Genomic DNA, 21,127 nt, shown 5'->3' with positions numbered 1-21,127 from the left:
TTTTTAAGAATGACATGACGAATAGGAATAACCACCATATTCACCAATATGATATCAAGTTAATAACAGCGTGTTTGCCCGTTTGTTGCTATGGAAACACATGTGAAATGATTGAGCTTAACAGATTGTTAACAACAAACACATAGCACCAAACAGACTGTTAGAGTTATCAATTTGATTTCATATTGGCCGCATTCGTTTTCAAGCTCCATGGAGCGAACAGAGCGTTTTTGACGTCACAATGACGTAATTTGACAATTGGTCAAATTATGGTTTTTCCAAATTACGTCACCGTGACGTCAAAAAAGCTCTGCTCGCTCCATGGAGCGCGAAAACGAATGCCACCATTGGTGAATATGGGTTAATCAGACAAAAAGTGACGGTATTGACGTATAATGTCATAATTGTCCTGTCATTCTTAGAAAATATTATACACATCTTATATACCATTTTTTATGTATAATACATGATTTTATACATGTAATATATTATATTATTTTATACATCCCTGATAAAAAAAAGGGCAACTAAGATAGGAATTACTTTTTCATCCAACAATAATTTTATAATATCACTTATTTTTTCTTTTACTGTTTGAACTCCTCAATTACCCACCATCCACCATTCTTATCATTGCAAATAAATAACACTCATATTAATAGTTAAGTAAAGATAGTTGTTTAATACGATCAAAAATTAGAGACAATACTTGACATCGTAAAAGTCTTCTGCATGAGTCGTTGATTAATAATCACCAAAATACTTGAAGATTTGAAACAAATCGCGAGTCTTAAAAAATTACGTTGTCACTACGTCTAATTTTCCCCTTCGTCGGCCTCTTCTTCCTCGTCGAATTCGCCCTCCTCTTCTGCAGTGGCGTCTTGGTACTGCTGGTACTCCGATACCAGGTCGTTCATGTTCGATTCCGCTTCGGTGAACTCCATCTCGTCCATTCCTTCTCCAGTATACCAATGTAGAAAGGCTTTCCGCCTAAACATGGCTGTAAATTGTTCTGAAATCCGCTTAAACAGTTCCTGAATGCATGTAGAGTTGCCTATAAAGGTCGAAGACATCTTTAAGCCCCTAGGTGGGATGTCGCACACTGCTGTTTTGACGTTGTTTGGTATCCACTCGACGAAATAGCTGCTGTTTTTGTTCTGGATGTTGAGCATCTGTTCATCCACCTCCTTCATGGACATTCTTCCTCTGAAGATGGCGGCTACTGTCAGATATCTACCGTGTCTGGGGTCGCAAGCTGCCATCATGTTTTTGGCATCAAACATTTGTAGAACCAGTTCGGGTACTGTAAGTGCACGATATTGTTGACTTCCTCTTGAAGTTAAGGGAGCAAAACCCGGCATAAAAAAATGCAATCTGGGGAAGGGAACCATATTCACTGCTAGTTTTCTCAAGTCTGAATTCAATTGACCGGGGAACCTTAGACAAGTCGTCACTCCTGACATGGTTGCGGACACTAAATGGTTCAAATCACCGTAGGTAGGGGTGGTGAGCTTGAGTGTACGAAAGCAGATGTCGTACAAGGCTTCGTTATCGATGCAATAAGTCTCGTCTGTGTTTTCTACGAGCTGGTGCACAGACAGCGTTGCGTTATAAGGTTCCACTACCGTGTCGGACACTTTAGGAGAAGGCACCACAGAAAAAGTATTCATAATCCTATCCGGGTATTCTTCTCTGATTTTTGATATCAACAAGGTACCTAATCCAGATCCAGTGCCTCCTCCAAGAGAATGAGTCAGCTGGAACCCTTGCATGCAATCACAACCTTCTGCTTCTTTCCGCACCACATCCAAGACGGAATCGACTAGTTCAGCGCCTTCTGTGTAGTGTCCTTTGGCCCAGTTATTTCCGGCCCCGCTCTGTCCGAAAACAAAGTTGTCTGGCCGAAATATTTGTCCGAATGGACCAGATCGGACTGAATCCATTGTGCCAGGCTCGAGGTCTACGAGCACAGCTCGGGGCACGTACTTCCCCCCGGTCGCTTCATTGTAGTAGACGTTGATTCTCTCCAACTGCAAGTCCGAATCCCCGTGATACGTTCCGGTGGGGTCAATGCCGTGCTCGTCGGAAATAACTTCCCAAAACTGCAAAACAAATGGAATTAAATTTCAACCCTCTGCATTGCTGGGCTTTTACTTACTTTGGCGCCAATTTGATTGCCGCATTGGCCGGCTTGTATGTGCACAATCTCTCGCATTTTGATCTTATTTTATGTAATTTTTTACGAAACAAATACCAAATCTTATTGGCAAGTGTTTACGCTGGTTACCATGTGCAAAACTTGTTTTACGTCCGCCGCCTTGGTTAAAGTCAACCGGATAGATGTTATTGGTCAAAATTAATTTTGACAACTAAAACAATATTTTTGAACTGTCATTGACTGTTTGCTGGTAATTTTTAAGGTAGTTCTCCAATAGCCAAAACAATTTCCAACAATGCTAAAATTTTCAAAATGAATCTATATAGCAAATAATTTGGTGGTAAACCTAATGTGGTAAAATTAAATTAAAAACTAGTTTAACTTTTAATAACAAACGTAACTGAAATAACTACTGGATCTTTATAAATAAAACCACACTCCGTCGTATTATATTTTTTTAATTCTATATTCCCCTTGAGGCTTTATCTACATTTTAGGGGTTTTATATCGTTACGCATCGGCGCACAGGACAAGAATATCACACTTGCTTTAAATTATTTATAAATTGCGGCGGTTTACGATCCGCTTTCGGACACCTCCACGTTTAACCCTCCCGCCTTGGAGTAATTCTTCGCAAAAACGAACAAGCGGAAGAATTAAATTGGACGTGGTTATATTAGTTTGTACAGAAAACCGACATTGTTTTAAAGGTATTCAACTAATAACATATAGCTTGCAGCGTAACTAACAACAATATATTAAAAAATCAACATTTTAGAATCTTAAATTGCTTAATTTAATACATAGTACTAATAATACGACGCTTATCATTTTAACAATGACTTCGTCTAAATAGTCTCTCTAAGTGAAGGGAAAGTGTAAAGCCATCATAAAATTCGTTTCATAAAAACTGAAACGGTTTTTATTAAAAATTGTAACGTTCAGGTTAAATTGATTTTATTCAGTCGTAAAAAACAACTTTTACAGAAGTTCACAAGAGACTTCGATTTTATGTGTTTCATTAAGAAAAAGTGGCTAAGATTGCAAATAAACCTCATAAATATGTCAGATAATAGAGGAGAAAGATAAAATCCAGCTTACATTACGTCACTAACCTCTAGTCACCTAAATTTGGGGTAAATTAACCAAATTTTCTTCATTAAATGCAATGAACAAATTTCCAAAAAAAATCAAATAGTTCTATCGGCCACTAGTTCTAGAAATTAATTCACAAAACAATACGTGACTCGAAAGAAAGTAGCAAAATCTTACTAGCTGAACAAATTATACTAAAAACGTGACATCAATGACAAAACCCAGAAAATGAAACACAAGACTCTTTAAAATACACAGAGAAAAAAATAACAAAATGCAAAGTGGGGTTTTATTTTTTAACCTTATGAATTACCTTACCTATAGTGTAATTGACCAAAAAAATAAAAAATTCTCATTACTTATGGCAGTCTGAAATCCTCAAATTCACTGATACAAGAATTTCAAATTCAAAAGTAAACTATTTAAGTCCAACACCAGTTTAACAACGTGACTGAAACGGAAATCTGGGTATTGTCCCTTTTTTAACACATACCCGGTGGATTTTGTATGAAAAACAGCACTTTTTAGGAAAAAAATGTACTTTTTGGCGACTATCACATCTCCTGAACCTGTACGACCGGAAACCCGGTTCGAAGTTAGGAAAACGGTCCGAGTTTCCATGAAACACACTGGCTGGCAAAATTAAACGGTATCGAAACTACACTTAGGTTTTTAAGAACCAAACAAAAAGGCGGCCGCTTATTCGGAACTAATCTAACACTGGTTAGTCGGGATCGGCTTAAACCTATGCAGCTTTAAGGAAACTTTACCCGACGCAGTCTTTAATATGGCCCCTGCTTCGTCGCTGGTCGCTTCTTGCACGTTCTGTCCGTTGACGGTTATGAGGATGTCACCCCTCGATATTCGGCCGTCCAATTCGGCAGACGTACCAGGAATCTATAAAAAAATTGTATATAATTTATAATAATTAATATCTTAGTTATAGTACTAGATTTTACTACAACTTATGATAAGCCTACATGTGCAGCTCTGCTTTGTTGGTAATTTGTGATTGATCAAGAAAAAACAACTTTCAAACACTTTTTTTACCAATAACATATTACCAACAGTAATTTTAATGTAAATAAATGCTATAGTTACATTGAAAATAAAAGGTAATTACATTGAGGTTTGGTACGTCTAAACTTTACGGTTTCTCAGATATTCGTTATTTTGTAAAAATTTAGAACAAATTTTAAGGTCAACCTCGGTTTGATTTTTATTAATCAAAATTGGCTGGGAACTGCTAAATGATCAAGTTTTAGGATTCATGGGTGGGATGTCTCAAAATTTTTACCCAATAATTGCAACCTTTAAACTTTAATAACTTGTCAAAATCAAATTGTGGTCTCAAATGGTAAAATGGTAATCAAATTTAACACCATTATTGTGAAAGCAGATGCAAAATTTAATTATCTATAGAAAATTATTGAGATCTCCTATGGCTAGCTGTCCGCGTTTTCTTGGAAAGTCAACATTTCTCAAACTCGCACCGATTTTTGAGTGATTTTTGATTCCCTTGAAATTACCACAGATTCAAACTGTTTTAAATGACAGCCTAAATAGCGAATTAGCGAAATTTTTAGAGAGTATATTCATTAAGATACTTAATAATGTTGCTGAAGGAATTAAAAACGGAGTAGGTATGTATGTGTTTGTAGTCGAGTGGTCGCAGTTTTAAACATTTTTATCAATTATTTTTATATTTTTATTAATTATTTATACGTAATTGGAAAAGATACCAAGTGATCTTTGAACGATATCAAAAATCAGTCAGTTAATTTAAGGTTTTTAGTTATAAATGTGCCCTTTGCTGTGCATTGGAACCCTTATGGAGCAAAAAAAAAAATTGAAAATTTTGACAAAAAATGGCATTTTTCGAATTTTTGAAAGGTTAGTAGTAGTTAGTAGTAGTAGTTAGTTAATTTAAGGTTTTTAGTTATAAATGTGCCCTTTACTGTGCATTGGAACCCTTATGGAGCAAAAAAAAAAATTGAAAATTTTGACAAAAAATGGCATTTTTCGAATTTTTGAAAGGTTCAAAGTGGTTATTTCCCTTAATTTGAGGTCCTTTGGTATAAATATATCCTTTGCTGTGCATTAGAACCCTTATGGAGCAAAATAAAAATTTGCCAAAATTGCACTTTTGACAAAAATTGAATTTTTTGACTTTTTGAAAAATCGTAGCTCTTTTATTTAGATTCGCAGGAAATTCGTTCCTACGCCATTCGAAAAAGCACAAAAAATACTACAAAATGAGTTAAAAATGGCCTCTCTAGCTCCTCATGTTCCCGAGATATTGAATTTCAAAAAGTACCTAAAAAACCTCTCTAGTACCCCCCCATTCTTTCAATTTTTTTGAAAAGTAAAAAATTTTAAAGTGCTTTTTTTGTGTTTATTTTAGTTAATTTAAGGTTTTTAGTTATAAATGTGCCCTTTACTGTGCATTGGAACCCTTATGGAGCAAAAAAAAAAATTGAAAATTTTGACAAAAAATGGCATTTTTCGAATTTTTGAAAGGTTCAAAGTGGTTATTTCCCTTAATTTGAGGTCCTTTGGTATAAATATATCCTTTGCTGTGCATTAGAACCCTTATGGAGCAAAATAAAAATTTGCCAAAATTGCACTTTTGACAAAAATTGAATTTTTTGACTTTTTGAAAAATCGTAGCTCTTTTATTTAGATTCGCAGGAAATTCGTTCCTACGCCATTCGAAAAAGCATAAAAAATACTATAAAATGAGTTAAAAATGGCCTCTCTAGCTCCTCATGTTTCCGAGATATTGAATTTCAAAAAGTACCTAAAAAACCTCTCTAGTACCCCCCCATTCTTTCAATTTTTTTGAAAAGTGAAAAATTTTAAAATCCTTTTTTTGTGTTTATTTTAGTTAATTTAAGGTTTTTAGTTATAAATGTGCCCTTTGCTGTGCATTGGAACCCTTATGGAGCAAAAAAAAAAAAATGAAAATTTTGACAAAAAATGGCATTTTTCGAATTTTTGAAAGGTTCAAAGTGGTTATTTTCCTTAATTTGAGGTCCTTTGGTATAAATATATCCTTTGCTGTGCATTAGAACCCTTATGGAGCAAAATAAAAATTTGCCAAAATTGCACTTTTGACAAAAATTGAATTTTTTGACTTTTTGAAAAATCGTAGGTCTTTTATTTAGATTCGCAGGAAATTCGTTCCTACGCCATTCGAAAAATCATAAAAAATACTACAAAATGAGTTCTCAAAAATGGCCTCTCTAGCTCCTCATGTTCCCGAGATATTAAATTTCAAAAAGTACCTAAAAAACCTCTCTAGTCTCGGAAATAAGTATAGGTATGTATATTTATGAAGAAAAAAATAACAGAAAAAATTCAATGTTAAACTGGATTATTAAATATTATAGCAATATTACACCAAGAAAAAAAAAATGCATTTTTTTAATGGTACACACTGTACTAGATCATTCAAAGCCAAACTACACAAAAAAAAATGGGTTTGACTTGGTTACTACAATAACAAGTTAACACTCAAGTAATTTTTTTTAATTCAACCTCGAACCATACAAAATGTATTAAATTCTATAATTATGGCAGTTATACTAATACAAAATATCAATTCAACTCTTGTTTGATATTAATCAGGTAATTATTGCATGGGTTTTCTGTTGGGTCAATTTAAATAAAATCAAATTAGAACTTACAATGTCAGCAACGTAGACACCCTTGCCGGACTTTCGGCCTACGATGCTAAGACCTAAACCTTTACCCGGCTTTTTGATCAGATCCACTTCGATTGGGGTGTACTCTATGTTGGTCGGTCTAAATACGGTGATTTTCATCTGGAATTGTTTAAACGCATCGTAAACCTAAGGTTTTACGGGTTCTATGGGCTCAAAAAACCTTTGGCAGTGTTTGTCTCAGCGCTTGAGATGCGGTCGTGTTTGTACTATCTCGAAGCGACGTACCGTTCACTTCGTTTATTTGGTCGCCCGCTTGTAGGCGGCCATCTTTATCCGCCGCTCCATCTTTAAATACTTCAGTTAGTATTATCGCTTCCTAAAATCAAGGACAATGCCAGTTAGTCAGAGGAAGTCTCAATTAAAAAATGCTGAATGAGTAAGACTGTAAAAGTTGTGGTTGTTAATAGTGATATCATACAAAGATGTAAGCACAGAGTAAAACACCAAATTCCAGTTTGAACTACACAAATTACAAATTATATATTTATATGGTGATACCACTGGTTTTGCCTTGTGGCATCATCAGACCAAATCACTGAAAATAGTACTTCAACTTTTAGTAGGTTTTAAACTACAGCTTTTAATACTGTAACGACGTAATAAGCGTATTTTCTAGAAACTCTAGCTTATAATACTGATTAGTATTTTTAAAAAACGTTTCTAAGAAAGGTAATCAAAAAAAAAATGGTTAAACGTTATTACTTAATTATTTCCAACAACTTGTAATAACTTTAAAATTAGTTTTACTTTCGTGTTAACTTACTTTACAAACTGAGACACTTTAAAAATAAATTAAAACAAACGGGGTTTTCCCCCAAATAAATTGAAGAAAACACAACTTACACTAATGATGGTGTCTTTCCCTCCAATAAATGCAATCCCCAGGGATTCATTATTGGTGTTGATTTCTATTACAGTTTCCCTGCCTGGTATTATGGAGCAGGTCGACGGATCCGCCGGTGGTTCTGGAAACATCCAAATTTCAGTTAACTAGATAAAAAAAAAAGAAACTTAACCAACCAGGTACGGGTGTAGTAGGCCTAGACGTTGTCGTAGACGTCTTTAAGGCGGTTTTACCATCTCCAACGCTATTAGTTTGCGTCGAAGGGGTGGGGGTGAGAGCTCTAGCAGGGTCTTTTTTTCCTGGCTTGGAAACCACCAGATTAACTAAACCTTCTGTTCTTTTCAGCAGACTGGCCGCCTGGAAATAACGACACACATTCAAAATCGCCGAAAAAAAAAATTATATTACCATGAAAAACTATTTTGCATTCTGGCAACTTTCCAAACTAAATTCGCTGTATAAATGGCTTACAGATTGTCCATATCAATTCGGGTAGGAAGCTTTTAATTATTCGCCTTATCTGCATTATCGACAAGTTCAGAAAAACGATAATAAATTCAATGTGGGCTATATTAGATTTTAAATGACCTAGCAGCTCTTTTTTGCCCACATCTATCATATACGTATAGTCTTTGATTTTTATTATCCCCTTTCTCTATTAAGGCTATAATATAGGATCGTCAATCACGGAGTGGGCAAAGATCTGCCAAGGATTGATGCTTGCCTAATGAGTTTCCACCCCTAATAGGGTGATTAAGCGTTTTGAAAGCCCTAACTTTAGTATGTTTTTCCCCCAGTAATTTTCAAAAGTATAATGCTTACCGTGTCATAATTGGAGCCAACTAGAGAGTCTTTATTGACCGCCAGGATCATTTCTCCAATTTCAAGGCCAGCCTTCAAAAAAACAAAAAAAGAAACACATTGAGGCAAATCGAAAACAAATCGATACTGTCAATTAAAGCTTAACAAACTTGCCATGCAATATAATTGCAACAGTACCTTTTCCGCAGCACTGCCTTCCTGAATATCAGAAATGAAGATGCCTTGTCCAACTTCAGCATGTTTGCCCTCTATTATCATAATACCCAGGCTCTGAGCCGTCTGCTTTAAAGAAAGGAATATGCCTCACTTACACATCAATACTCATACTATAGTGTGGGGGGTCCACACGCATTTTCTAATGCAAATAGACCAGGAGGTTGTTAAATAATATACCAAAATCGAAAACAAAATTACAAACACCAACTGGTCTAGAAACATATAAGAAAATTGCAACTTGGTCCACCCCTTACATAGAGTATGGAATGGAGAACAGGCTGAACAGTATAGGAAAAAAGATTAACTTACTATCAGTGTAATACGAAAATATGAAACTGTTTGTTAAACTTTAAGATAATTTTTTTACATAATTTTTTGTTGTGTTTAATATAATATAAACATGGACAACCACCAATATAAACTAAGCTAAAGAGTAATGCAAAACTGAGTTTATCAAAATTCCAGTTCTGTATTTATAGCCATAACACAGTTGAATAGTGATCTTCCAAAATGTTGTTTATTTTTCTTCTTTTACTTGGAGGAAGACTGAAAGTAATCATCACCTTAACTAACTTTTGGTGCAGTTAATGGTTATTAATGGTTATGTTCCAATAATTGTTGATAATTTTTTAAACTTGTGGAAATACAGGGTTTAATGTAGAGAAGTACCACTTAAAAACAATCTATTTAACAACATTGTAAAACAATGTTTTTACAATTTTTAAAATTTCAATGTTATAGTTAAAAGTGTTAAAACCTTGCTATTTGGTACAGTTGACTATTCTCAATGTTAACGATATACCTGAGCAGTGTTAAAGTAAACACTATCTGTAACACTGCTCATATTACAACAAAATTAAAAAAAGTTTAAAATATTAATAAGCATTATAGAAACCTTTTCTTATACGAATTACTACTTTTTTCCTTTTTAGTATCTGCAATTTGACACAAAAATGCATACATCAAATTCCATACTCTATGCATACACTGTATGTTCATTAACACATACTAAATTAAAATAAAACACTGCATAACTCAAATAAATCAGACTACCCACCTGTTATGACCTTTTAAGACAAGAAATAAATAAGCATAATCTTACCTTTTTAATAACCAGGCTGCGCACATTGGGGTAGTTGGCACTGAAATGTTCCACTGAGGTCTGAAATAAAACAATTGGTTGATTTAGTTATCAGCATTACTGTGGGCAAAAGTCCAATCACTATTATTTAGAGAAACTTGAATTTAGCAAAAGAAAACAAAAACAAGGAAAATCCAAACAGATTTAGCCTCCTGCAAGTTTATGTTAAATAACACAATGAGTCAATCTCTGAACCAATTTTGCACAGAATAACAAATAAAGCCTGTCAAACAATAATGGATTTATACTGAACAAAAAGTAAACTTGCCTTGGTCTGTGCAGCTTTTCTTCGTTTTGGCAGCAAATAAGTATCCACAAATTGTTTAAAGTGAATGATATAATACAATTTTGACATTGTCTTCTTTTGAGGAGTGAGCCATTAAAGTTAACTTTAACCTCAAAATGGAATCAAGATTTAAAAGAAAACTCCTGCAAACCAAACACCACATTTCAGTTTAAAACGAAATATTGCATAGTGATATTGCAGAAACTTATTAAACATGACCTGGCACAGAGTTGAAAAGTCAAATACTGAGGTGTAAGCATATTTTCTCACTGTAAGCAACAGACTAACACCAAAAGGTGTAACAACAATTATGGTTGAAAGGTAAACATTTACAATTTGAAGAGTGCACTACATGTAAGTAAATGGTAGTAGGATTTCCCTGAACAATGTTCAGCAAGAACCAAACTGTAATAAATGTGGATAGTTTACACTGTTCAGTTTGTGATGACCTTGGGTAAATTACATGTAATTATCCAATCTAGGTGAATTGATAAGGATATGAGATACTGGAATACAGGATGGATGTGCCTTAGCTTAGTATTTTTTTCAGTTTTGGCTTGCCTAACTTGATCAAAACAGAACCACCACACTCACTCAAACATAATAAACTGACTGTTGACTGCATTCAAGTTTATCAATACAACAGTTATCTATAACAAACATACTTCTAAAAGACCTGGATATGGGAAGTTTACATGAATGTAGATGACTTACCTCTTCAGCCAGGGACACTGGAAATTGAGTGATGGGTTTAACGGCAATATCATTGATAGCAGCTTTCCGCCTAGAAAAACACAAACATATAAATTAACTGGACACCAACAAAGCATATCAAGCTACCGAAAGGACAAGTAGTGTGGACACAAAAATGTGAGCATCGATTAACACATAACAGTAATCTAACACAGGTGCTACAGGTTACATTAACGTGGCAAAAGCGCCACGAATAAATTAGGAAAAAATGCTAAAATATGAACTTTGACTGTAGTTCTAGGATATCAGTATTGTTGAAAGTAAATGATAGGTATTCACTTCTATTATTAATTGCTACGATAAGCAACTAAATGAATCACTTTGATTACAGTATCAATATTGCAAATAATTCGTTTTTGTGATGAGGAGATGAAATAAACAAAAAGAAAAACAAAAATTCCTAATACACCATACAAATAATACACCGCAAACAAAAACAGCTTCCAATGCAAAAAGTCTAAAACGTAAACAAACATGCAAGTACTGTCTACTGTCAAATGTCGTTTTACTACTACATTTGGCAAATGACGGAGTACTACCGCAACGTTGCCAATTTGATTTATTTTTAAAAGCAGTGAAGTAATTTGTTTTTTTTTAACATTTGAAGAGCATTACCATTGGCATTACCATTATTACAATCTTTAAAAAAGCATTTAAAAGTACTTCTTAAAATAATTTTGAGGTTTGCATTCAGTTTTCCACATTTTAAAATACATATTTGAGTGCGCTAGATGCTAGATGGAAGTCGAAACGCAAGAAAAAGCATAATTTTGAACGTTTATAATTTGTACATTCTAGTAATCATTACAAATAAGCCGCAATAAGATAATTTTGAGCCTTATTTAAGGCTATTTTTAACATCTGAATCAACTTTTTTGGTTGCATGTCAACTACAGATTACAGCACGAATGGAGCGAATACGGCAGTTCTCACGAAATTTGACAGTTGGTCGTAAATAAAAAAAAAAAAGTAATTTGTAATTACGGTCTAAATTACTTTCAAACAAATCGCTGAAACATCACTGAAAACACGTGACCTATTCTGTGATAGTTGCGACGTTGCCGTTATGTAAGTTAAGCGCAATCTTTTCGAAAAGAAAATTATGGAAAAATAAAAAATATATTCATCTGTCATTGTGTTTTTGAGCACCGTGATGTAGATACAGGGTGTCCGGATTTAGTGTGTTTTGACAGGGAACTCCATTTCCCGACCAGATAGGAAAAAACTAGTATACATGTCTAGAGCTCAATTTTTGTAAAAATATTAATGACAAAAACCGTATTTCGATATTTTGTCAATTTGCGAAGCAAGAAAGCGTTTTTCGAATTTCGCCCATTTTGAAAACTCTTCAAAACTTTTTTGTTTATGAAAATATGTGAGTGAAACAAAAACATTTTTAAGGCTCTTTTTCAATGTGATTCCAGTGGCATGCTTTTTTTAGACATTTACTAAGATGTAAGTAGGGATATAGTTATTCCTACAATTAACTGAAATATGAAGTTAACTTCCAATGAGTAACAGACCCAATAGATAGACCCAATAACAAATTACCTTTTAAATATTTGCACCCCGATTTTCACACACATTAAAGTAACTATCTGACTAAAGAACTAATTTTTAAATTAATGGTAGAAAATAATACAAGATAAAATAAACGAAAAAAATGAATCTTTGACTCCAAAGTTAAAAACGCAGAAATTTTAAGCAACAAGAAATAAATAAACGTCACTTTTGACAACGGATGTCAAAACCTGAGGCAAAGCCAACTTGAAAAAGTGTAATATCTCAGTTATTTTTAAGATTAACTATAGACATACTTGCATTGTAGTAAACGGCATAAAATGGACATTTTATTAAAGTTGTAGCCAACTGTCATTTCAATTTAAAAAAATAAAGTTAGGTACATTTTTGAGAAAAAGGAAGACATTAGCAAAAAACCAAGCACGCCGCTGGAATCACAGCAAAAGAGTGCCTTAAGAATGTTTTCGTTTCACTTCGATATTTTGATAAACAAAAAAGTTGTGAGGAGTTTTCAAAATGGGCGAAATTTGAAAAACGCCATCTAGCGCCGCAAACTGGCAAGATATCAAAATACGGTCATTTTTGCGATTCATCTTATTTTAAAAATCAAACTCTAAACATGTACACTAGTTTTTTCCTAACTATCTGGAAAATGGGGTTTTCCTGACAAAACAAACTAAATCCGGACACCCTGTACAACAACAAAAATTGTATTTTTTCAAAAAGTGCTTTGGAAACTGTTAAACGTCAATTAATACAAATCGCTGTGTAGGTCAGACGACATTTGACAGTTTGTCATATTTTCACGTTTTAAAATCGGATAATTAAATGTTTTTTTCTTGGTTAAGAATATCGCTATAGCGATTCCGATTTCTAGCTCAGATTTAAAGCTCGGAGAGTTTCCTGTAAAGTTATTTGACATATTGCTCACGTGACATTATTGATATTTGCATACCGAATAATCACGTGACGCATTTTGACTCTCGACCGGATTGCTGAATGATGTTATTTTCGCAACTAACTTCTAAATAGCAAAATTTAAATACTAACTTCTATTAGAACGAAAAAAAAGACAGCTTGTATACAAAAAGTGCTTCCTACATATAAACGAAGATGATAAAAAGTGCGCTGAATGACGTAGGTGTCAGATAATCACACCAAACCGTATAATCTAAAATCTGTTTGATGTCACACACGGCTTTCAGCTAATCCCCCTTTTGTTTGACAAATCAATTTCCCGAAATCAGCGTAAGCAAAAATACGTTACCATTTTGTTTACATTCTGAGCCATCATCATCAGCCCGTTGTACAAACTATTCAAAGATGAATGAACGCGACCGTACAAATTAAATAATTAAGCGCGAGTACTCTACGATGAATTAATGTACTACCAATACGTTACCTTAGAATGATGACTTTAAATATTGGTCCGGTTAAACTTTTAATGATCGCCGAAGCGTTCAGATGACACCGGCCGTGGAGTACGACCCCGTTCACCTAGAAAAACGAAAACAAATCGGTACTGACCTTTCTTTGACACAACTGAAGAAGAAATTCATAAATTCCTAATCATATTTTGCACGGTTTGTGGCGAAAATCTCAGCCGACCTGCGGAAGGTGTTCGCGCGATACTGCGACGGTACTTCTCATTCGGTACTGCACGTTAATGGTACGACCGATACACGGAAATACGACGATAATTATCAGCTGCGCGACTTTTGTGTATTAAACAACACGATTGCGGAGCTTATCAGGAACGGATCATTGTTTTATGGAACGACTAGAAGAATCCGCGGATAGTTTTTAGCCGGTCCGGATTTTCAGTACTAAAAATAAACTGCCGAACGCGGATCTTTTGGGTTTGGTTTATCCCGCCCACGCATCATCGGATTTATCTTGCGAGAAAAAATCTTGGTTGTTTGAAAAATTTTTGATATACGCGCATAAACATATACACTAGAATGTTGCTCTAATTTTAGCGATAAATAACTCCGTTAATTGCGATTTTCCATCAGTACGTTTCATTCAATGTTTACTTAAGTTTAATCCAACGAAAAATGTTAAGTTTCATTTTCAATGAAAAATTTATTACTACAAGGTGATCCTCTGAGAATATTGATCGATTCTGGAAAAAGAAACATACGAAGGTGTAGAAGGGTCACAAACATTTTTTTTCTTAAATTTCTCGGAATTTAGGTAAATTCCGACTTAAAACTCGGAATTTAGTTAAATTCCGACTTCCAACTCAAAATTTACATTGTCACATTGCAAAAGCTCTTCAAACCAAATTAGACAAAATTTGTTAACTTTGGCTACATTGCAAACACACTTCAAAGAAATTAGTCGGACTTGTCAGTTTGGTTACATTACAAACACTCTTCGAACCAAAATTGTAGAATTTGTTAGTTTGATAACATTGCAAGGACACTTTTGAACCAAATTACCAAATTTTGTCAGTTAGGCAACATTGTAAACAGTCTTCGATCTAAATTAGGAGAGTTTGTTAATTTAGCAACATTGCAAGCAAACACACTTCAAAGAAATTAGTTGAACTTGTCAGTTTGGACAGATTGGAAACACTCTTCAAACTAAAATTGTAGAATTTGTCAATTTGATAACATTGCATATACTCTTCAACCCAAATTAGTAAAATTAGTCAGTTTGGCAACATTGCAAACACTCTTTGATCTTGATTAGTAGAATTTGTTAATTTGTCAACATTGCAAAAACACTCTTCGAACCAAAATAGTAGAATTTGTCAGTTTGACAACATTGCAACCAAATTTCCTAGTTTGAAGTCGGAATTTAGTTAATTTCTGAGTTTGAAGTAAAAATTTAAGAAAAATAACGTCTGTGGCCCTTCTACGCCTTCGTAGAAACATACAAATTTTACTAAGTCGATATTGCACTTCCGGTTATACCGGAAGTAAGTGCCAACTTGTTTATTTTAAATAGAATACCCTGTATATTATTACAGTTTTAAATTTTACGATGAATTCGAGACGTACTTCATAATGTTATATACTTATCTGTATCCGTTTCTGAGATATTTACCATTTTATGTGAAATTTGGCATTTGCAAATACCTAAAACGATTGTTATTTTCGTATCCAGGAAATCGGTTTTTCCTTAGTTTTTGGGGTAGTCAAAAATTGCCTCAAAAGTGCAAAAAATCGAGTTTTTCAAACGAAATGTAATTTCTATAATTTAATTTTGTTTTTCGTCTAAATACTTTCTCAAAATAGAAACTTTCTGAAATAATCACAAATATATGATTTTTTGTCATGCAAGCAATGTGCATGTACTATATTGATGCAGTATTATTTTATAGCTCCATTAAGTGTGCAGGACGAATTTGACGTCACGATGACGTAATTTGACAGTTCTTTTGGTTTGTTTTGACAGGCAATAATATTAATTACAATGGTGACGTCAAATGTGCGACTTTAAAAATGTTATACGCATGTCCCGCCTAGTTTGGTGTTGTTCGGGTTGATGAATCTGAACTGTCTGGAATATGGGTTTAGACCATTTGCACGATAATTTGTATTTAGTCCAGTAAATCAGTAGTCCAGCATCCATGCAGATGGCCCAAATCAGTTCGATAACAGTTCAGAATCATCAACCCAAACAAAGCTATTATCCAAACAAAATTATCTTATTTCAAAAAGTATACATTTTTATTTAAATTAAAACCTTATTAAAATAATTTTAAAGTGAAAACAATATAAAATTAGAGATGCTCTATTTAAAAAATTTGTCGCATTTTTTTTTAATTCATTTTTGAGGCCAAATTTTAACCACCCCGTGTCATTATTTTTAACGTTTTTCTGCACCCACTTTTTGAATCAACCTTATTTAAAAGGACAACACAGAAAAACGAAGATTATAAATGAAATATGTCTAAAATTTGTCGTAGAAACCAAAAATGTAATAATATACAGGATGCTCTATTTAAAGAAGTTAGTACCTACTACAGGTATAACCGAAAGTGATGGCTACCCAAATTTTTAGATTTTTCTAATAAAAACTTTCTGTATAATCGATCACATCATTTTAAATCTGAAAAAAATAATAAATAAAATTAAATTAGAGAAATGTTCAGTTCGAAAAATTAATGCATAAATCTTGCATTACGAAACTTAATTAAGCAATAAATGCAATTTATGAAAGTATAAGTTAGCAACATCTGGTAACGCTTGTAAGGAGTAAATCAAGTTAATTAAACAGATACTTAGTAAGCAAAAGTATTAATTTAATAATTTTATTTGGAAAATTTGTAACAAACGTCAGAGGAACAAAGTTTCTGGACTTTCCAGTTGCTAATAAACCGATCATAACAAAACTTGGGACACTAATATAAAATACACTTTCGTCTATAAATGCAGAAATTGTTTAGTTTTTATCTTATTTTCTTATAATAGGATAAAATTGTAAGTTAACTAGGCCCGAATTTAGAAAACACCGAATGGTTCAAGGAAAATCCTAGAACCTAAGAAGAAATTATCTAAATCTTTTCAGTAAAGCCGATTAAAGAGAGAGAGTCAAAAATGTCCTAAGTTCAATTTTCCACGGTATAAAATATGAACGTAAAACCACCCTGCGGTTAAAGCTGCTTAAATTGTTTGACTTGCAACATAAACAAATTGTAGGTTAACTTACTTCTAGAATTTCATCGCCGACTTGAATCAAGCCGGTTCTGCTAGCGGCTCCGTTCGGATTGAGGCCGCAAACGAAGACCGCCATGCAGCTCCGGTCACGATGGCCCGCTAGGCTGAGCCCCAGTCCCCCAGATTCCCTTTCCAGTTGCACCATGTGGATGCTGTGTCCTAAGTTGCCGTACTTCTTTTTTACTTTATCTGCAACCAAAAGTATTTTTTCAGGTTAGGTTAAGTTAGGTTTTTGCAAAAATAAAAAAGTCAAAATTGCAGTTTTGATTTTTGAGATATTTTACACTTTTCTTGACAAATTTGTGAAATTTCATGTTTTCTGCTCTTTTAATACAATTTTCAATTTTTCGGTAAAAATTGGATTTCAGACATTTTTCTTGACAAATTTGTGAAATTTCATGTTTTCTGCTCTCTTAATACAATTTTAAATTTTACTTGTTGGTTCTGTTTGGTTTTAAAAAAGTTTGTTTAGTTCTAGTATCAGCCTAAACTTTTCTACGCTTTCTAGTAACTTACACTCATAATAATAAAAATAACACATTATACATTTTAAGACTTTTACTTATAAACTAACCTCCCCCAGTAAATTTCCCAATTACGATGATATAAGACTCATTTTAAGACGCCTTCCTTGGAGCTCCATAACTGAAGAAATAATCCCGATACAGTCATAAATTATTAAATTATTTAAAGACAAATTTCCCAATTTATTCAGAAAATTGGTTATACTCCTACTATACCTACACTGAAACATTGCATAACACATAAATACTGTCTATGAGGCTTATTTGCGTAGTCATTGGTTCCGTAATTTTCAATTCCAAACACTCAATTTAACAAAAATTGCTCTATTTCTAAATAAAATCTGTTTCTAAAGTAATTGTCTTTTTAGAGCAAAGCTTATAAAAGTTAAAAGTTTCCTGTCCTTGATCAATCTATTAAATACTTTAATTTTTGCACTTCAAAGTAAAAATAAATTTAAGTTTTGACTTTCATCATTAACGTCTTCCGTTTTACTAATAGAGTGGTAGCCAGAGCAAGTGGAGATCAGTATTGCCACATCTATAAACTCTAATTTTCCAGTCGAAATAAAAAAATCCCCAAACTGTCACTTTCCTTCTGTTTTGCAAACAAGTTTTATTGAAGATGTCATAATTTGACAGTTTCTAACTTGGTCCCTATCACAGCGAGAGGGTTCATTCGAACGTCAAAATGTAGCCTAAAATTTCTACTTTCTTTTTTCAAGACAGAGTTTTAATGGAAAAAACACTAATAACTTAGAAAACTAGGTTAGAACACTGTTGTGCACTCCAAAGTTATATACAAAATTTTAAGTGTAATGACTACTCATCCTCAAGGGCTAAATTTTTTATGACATGTCTGCAAACAAAAAAAAGTCACGTGGTCTCCGTGTGATTTTGTAATCATGATGTCATGTGATTTTTAGATCATATAACGCCTTCTGACGTTTGTTCATTCTGACGAACAAAACTAACTCACCAAGTTCATATTCTGTCTCCTGGTCCTCGGCTATGGGTTCCATGGTTCCATGATTGTGCAAGTAACATAACCGCCAGCACTACCGAGGTGCGCGTTTGGTACCAGCTGCGCCGTGGTGGTACCAATCCAGAGGCGGGTATGTAACACTGATTATATTGATGCCTCGATTTTTTTCAGTTCTATTAAAGTTCTCACCGAGCATGATAGTACCGTTTGCGCATCAAAATTTTCAAAACTGTCACTTTAAGAGTCTGTTAGGTTTGGCCATTTTAACTTATTACCGTCCTAGAATATTAAGCTAAATGCTTAAAAGAATTAAATTAGACAGTTTATATGCCGGTTTATTCGCGATGAGAAGCTTGCAAATGCACATAATTTTCCAATTCCGCTTTATCTGGCACGGAAAAATTACTTTTTAAATTGTTTTTCGCAGGGGTCTGTACATTAGCGCGGATATTTATTCGGGCATTAGTTACACCACATTCGTTTTTAGGATTATTTACTTCCGACCAGCTTGGCGAAATTACTTTTTCCAATTTTGATATACAGGGTGTCCCATAAAATATACCGACAGACTGTCAGGAGTAGTAGAGGGCGTCTAAAATTTGTTAACTTCAGAAACAGAAAAACGTGGAAAGATTTTCTGCAGATTTAAAAAAAACTTTATTACATACAATAGTAGATAAACGGGAAATCAAACTAAACATGTCCTCCAGCCGCCATTTTGACCAGGCAATATTCACTTTTATCCAACTAATTATCTCCTGGAGGACAAACAAACCTCTGGTCAAAACTATGCACTGGGATGCAGCAACCAAAACTATACCTAGATCTCAGAAACCTGTGGTTTTACAGAAAATTGTTTATCTTGTGAGAAGTTACATAACCAAGTTATATGTTGATCATTTTAAGAGTGTTCCAGTTTATTATGTTGTGTGTTTTAAACCTGTTAATGAAACCCCTAAAATCAGACTTTTCTTAACTGGTTACATAAATAGTTATTTAAATGACGTGCATTAAAGTGACAAGGACTTGGATTTACTAGGCGTGTATTTCGCTATATTTATGGGTGTAAGCCTCCCGGCCACTCTAATACATTATTCACCCTCGTAAATTTTTGAAACTTCCACCTCAGTCGTTTTGGGATTTGCTTCAACGACACATTAAATAACCGTCACAGTTATGTACAACCCTCTTTCTTTGATTATCATTTTCTTTTTTTAAATAAATAACGAGTTTTTCTTCGACTCGTCAACGAAACAATAAGCAGAAGCAAACGACTGACTCCGTTTGTTCGCCGTTCAAATTGCAGATAAACGAAGTCATTTGCACGACACATTCCTGAAAGGCAGTTTTCCCGAGAAAATACACTTGACCCATTTTCCTTGTTCGTTGCAAAGTCGCTTTTTTTTATGTTTTTTTTTTTCCCGTTGGAAACTCATATTTGCCGTGTCAGCTGCGACAGTTGGAAACCAAGTCGCATGAAAATGGGTCTAGATTCAAATCATTGATATCATTAGGACTGTAATTTATCAGACTGTCATTAGTTCTTGACTTTATTTTATGATTTATAGATAAATGATAACGTTTTACCCGAATTTGAAATGTTTAATTTTTAATTCTGGACACTACATTATCATATTGGGTAAAAAATTGGTTTTAGAAATATCAAACAAAACAACTTTGTCTTATAATAATTAAAATCTTATAACCTAACTGTAATAAATTACCTAAATTGTAATTTAGCTATCACAAATAAAAATAAATTTGTAAAGCAGAATTTTGTTTATGCTAAAATCAGCTGTTCAGATCATAAAAATATGGACTATGGGGTTTTTGGGGCTGATTCTAAATCTGGTAGAAAAACTAAAATTGGCGCAAAAATCTTTTTCCGAAAAATCAACCCCTTTTTACCCCTCCAACACCGCACGCCAATGGTAATTAAAAATGTTTATTATGCCAAATACTTCATTTTTCTGACATACAATTACCACCATAATTTAAAGAAAATCGCATTTTTATTAACTTTTAGATATAAAATATCAGGGTGTAGTCATGAAAAGCGGAACACACTGTATAATATTAACTAATTATAGGTATTCATGAATAAAACCACGTAAACATATTTTCTGCTGTAAAGCGGGTATTTTTGTTCACATTGAACGAGGCTTTCCCATACATTTTGTTATTTAATTTTTGCATACAGTTTTAATCGGAAAATTTGGTTTTAACATTTTTATGTTAAATAACTTCTAGTTGCGTGTAAGAGCAGTGTATTTACAACCGCAGCTTAAAGCACGTGACCTAAACACTGCAGGCTATTTTAAGGTCACATGATGCACATGCCTTATATAGTCAACTAGCGAATTATGGTAAGTCAACATGTGTAGTAG

The 21,127-nt window shown here is 33.7% G+C and overlaps 2 protein-coding genes across 9 annotated transcripts in view; both read right to left on the bottom strand.

Annotated features, from left to right (window-relative positions):
• Positions 1-655: 655 nt before the first annotated feature.
• On the bottom strand, positions 656-2,318 carry LOC145724386 (tubulin beta chain). The gene is made up of 2 exons (XM_081972655.1): positions 2,159-2,318; positions 656-2,102 (listed from the first exon to the last, which is right to left on the bottom strand). Exons 1-2 carry the CDS (start codon positions 2,213-2,215, stop codon positions 816-818), a joined length of 1,344 nt encoding a protein of 447 aa, XP_081828781.1. The 5' UTR covers positions 2,216-2,318; the 3' UTR covers positions 656-815.
• Positions 2,319-2,600: 282 nt separating this feature from the next.
• Positions 2,601-21,127, bottom strand: part of LOC145724359 (multiple PDZ domain protein-like) — a 93,873-nt gene continuing 75,346 nt past the window's right edge. For 3 of the 8 annotated variants that reach the window (XM_081972574.1, XM_081972577.1, XM_081972575.1), the window contains 11 exons: positions 17,227-17,423; positions 13,967-14,061; positions 11,005-11,074; positions 9,966-10,025; positions 8,825-8,929; positions 8,648-8,719; positions 8,002-8,182; positions 7,825-7,946; positions 7,142-7,297; positions 6,943-7,080; positions 2,601-4,150 (listed from right to left, as the gene is read on the bottom strand). In XM_081972574.1, the coding sequence (XP_081828700.1) occupies positions 3,968-4,150; positions 6,943-7,080; positions 7,142-7,297; positions 7,825-7,946; positions 8,002-8,182; positions 8,648-8,719; positions 8,825-8,929; positions 9,966-10,025; positions 11,005-11,074; positions 13,967-14,061; positions 17,227-17,423 (1,379 nt within the window). In that variant the 3' untranslated portion in view covers positions 2,601-3,967. Of the gene's footprint in view, positions 4,151-6,942; positions 7,081-7,141; positions 7,298-7,824; positions 7,947-8,001; positions 8,183-8,647; positions 8,720-8,824; positions 8,930-9,965; positions 10,026-10,278; positions 10,434-11,004; positions 11,075-13,966; positions 14,062-17,226; positions 17,424-21,127 lie in introns of those variants that run through there. The other 5 variants (XM_081972576.1, XM_081972581.1, XM_081972578.1 and 2 more) reach the window with 4 other exon arrangements.

Source organism: Ips typographus, linkage group LG2, assembly GCF_016097725.1.
Source record: "Ips typographus isolate SLU linkage group LG2, UJ_Ityp_2.0, whole genome shotgun sequence".
NCBI classification, from domain to species: domain Eukaryota; kingdom Metazoa; phylum Arthropoda; class Insecta; order Coleoptera; family Curculionidae; genus Ips; species Ips typographus.
This window is presented reverse-complemented; position numbering and strand designations above follow the sequence as displayed.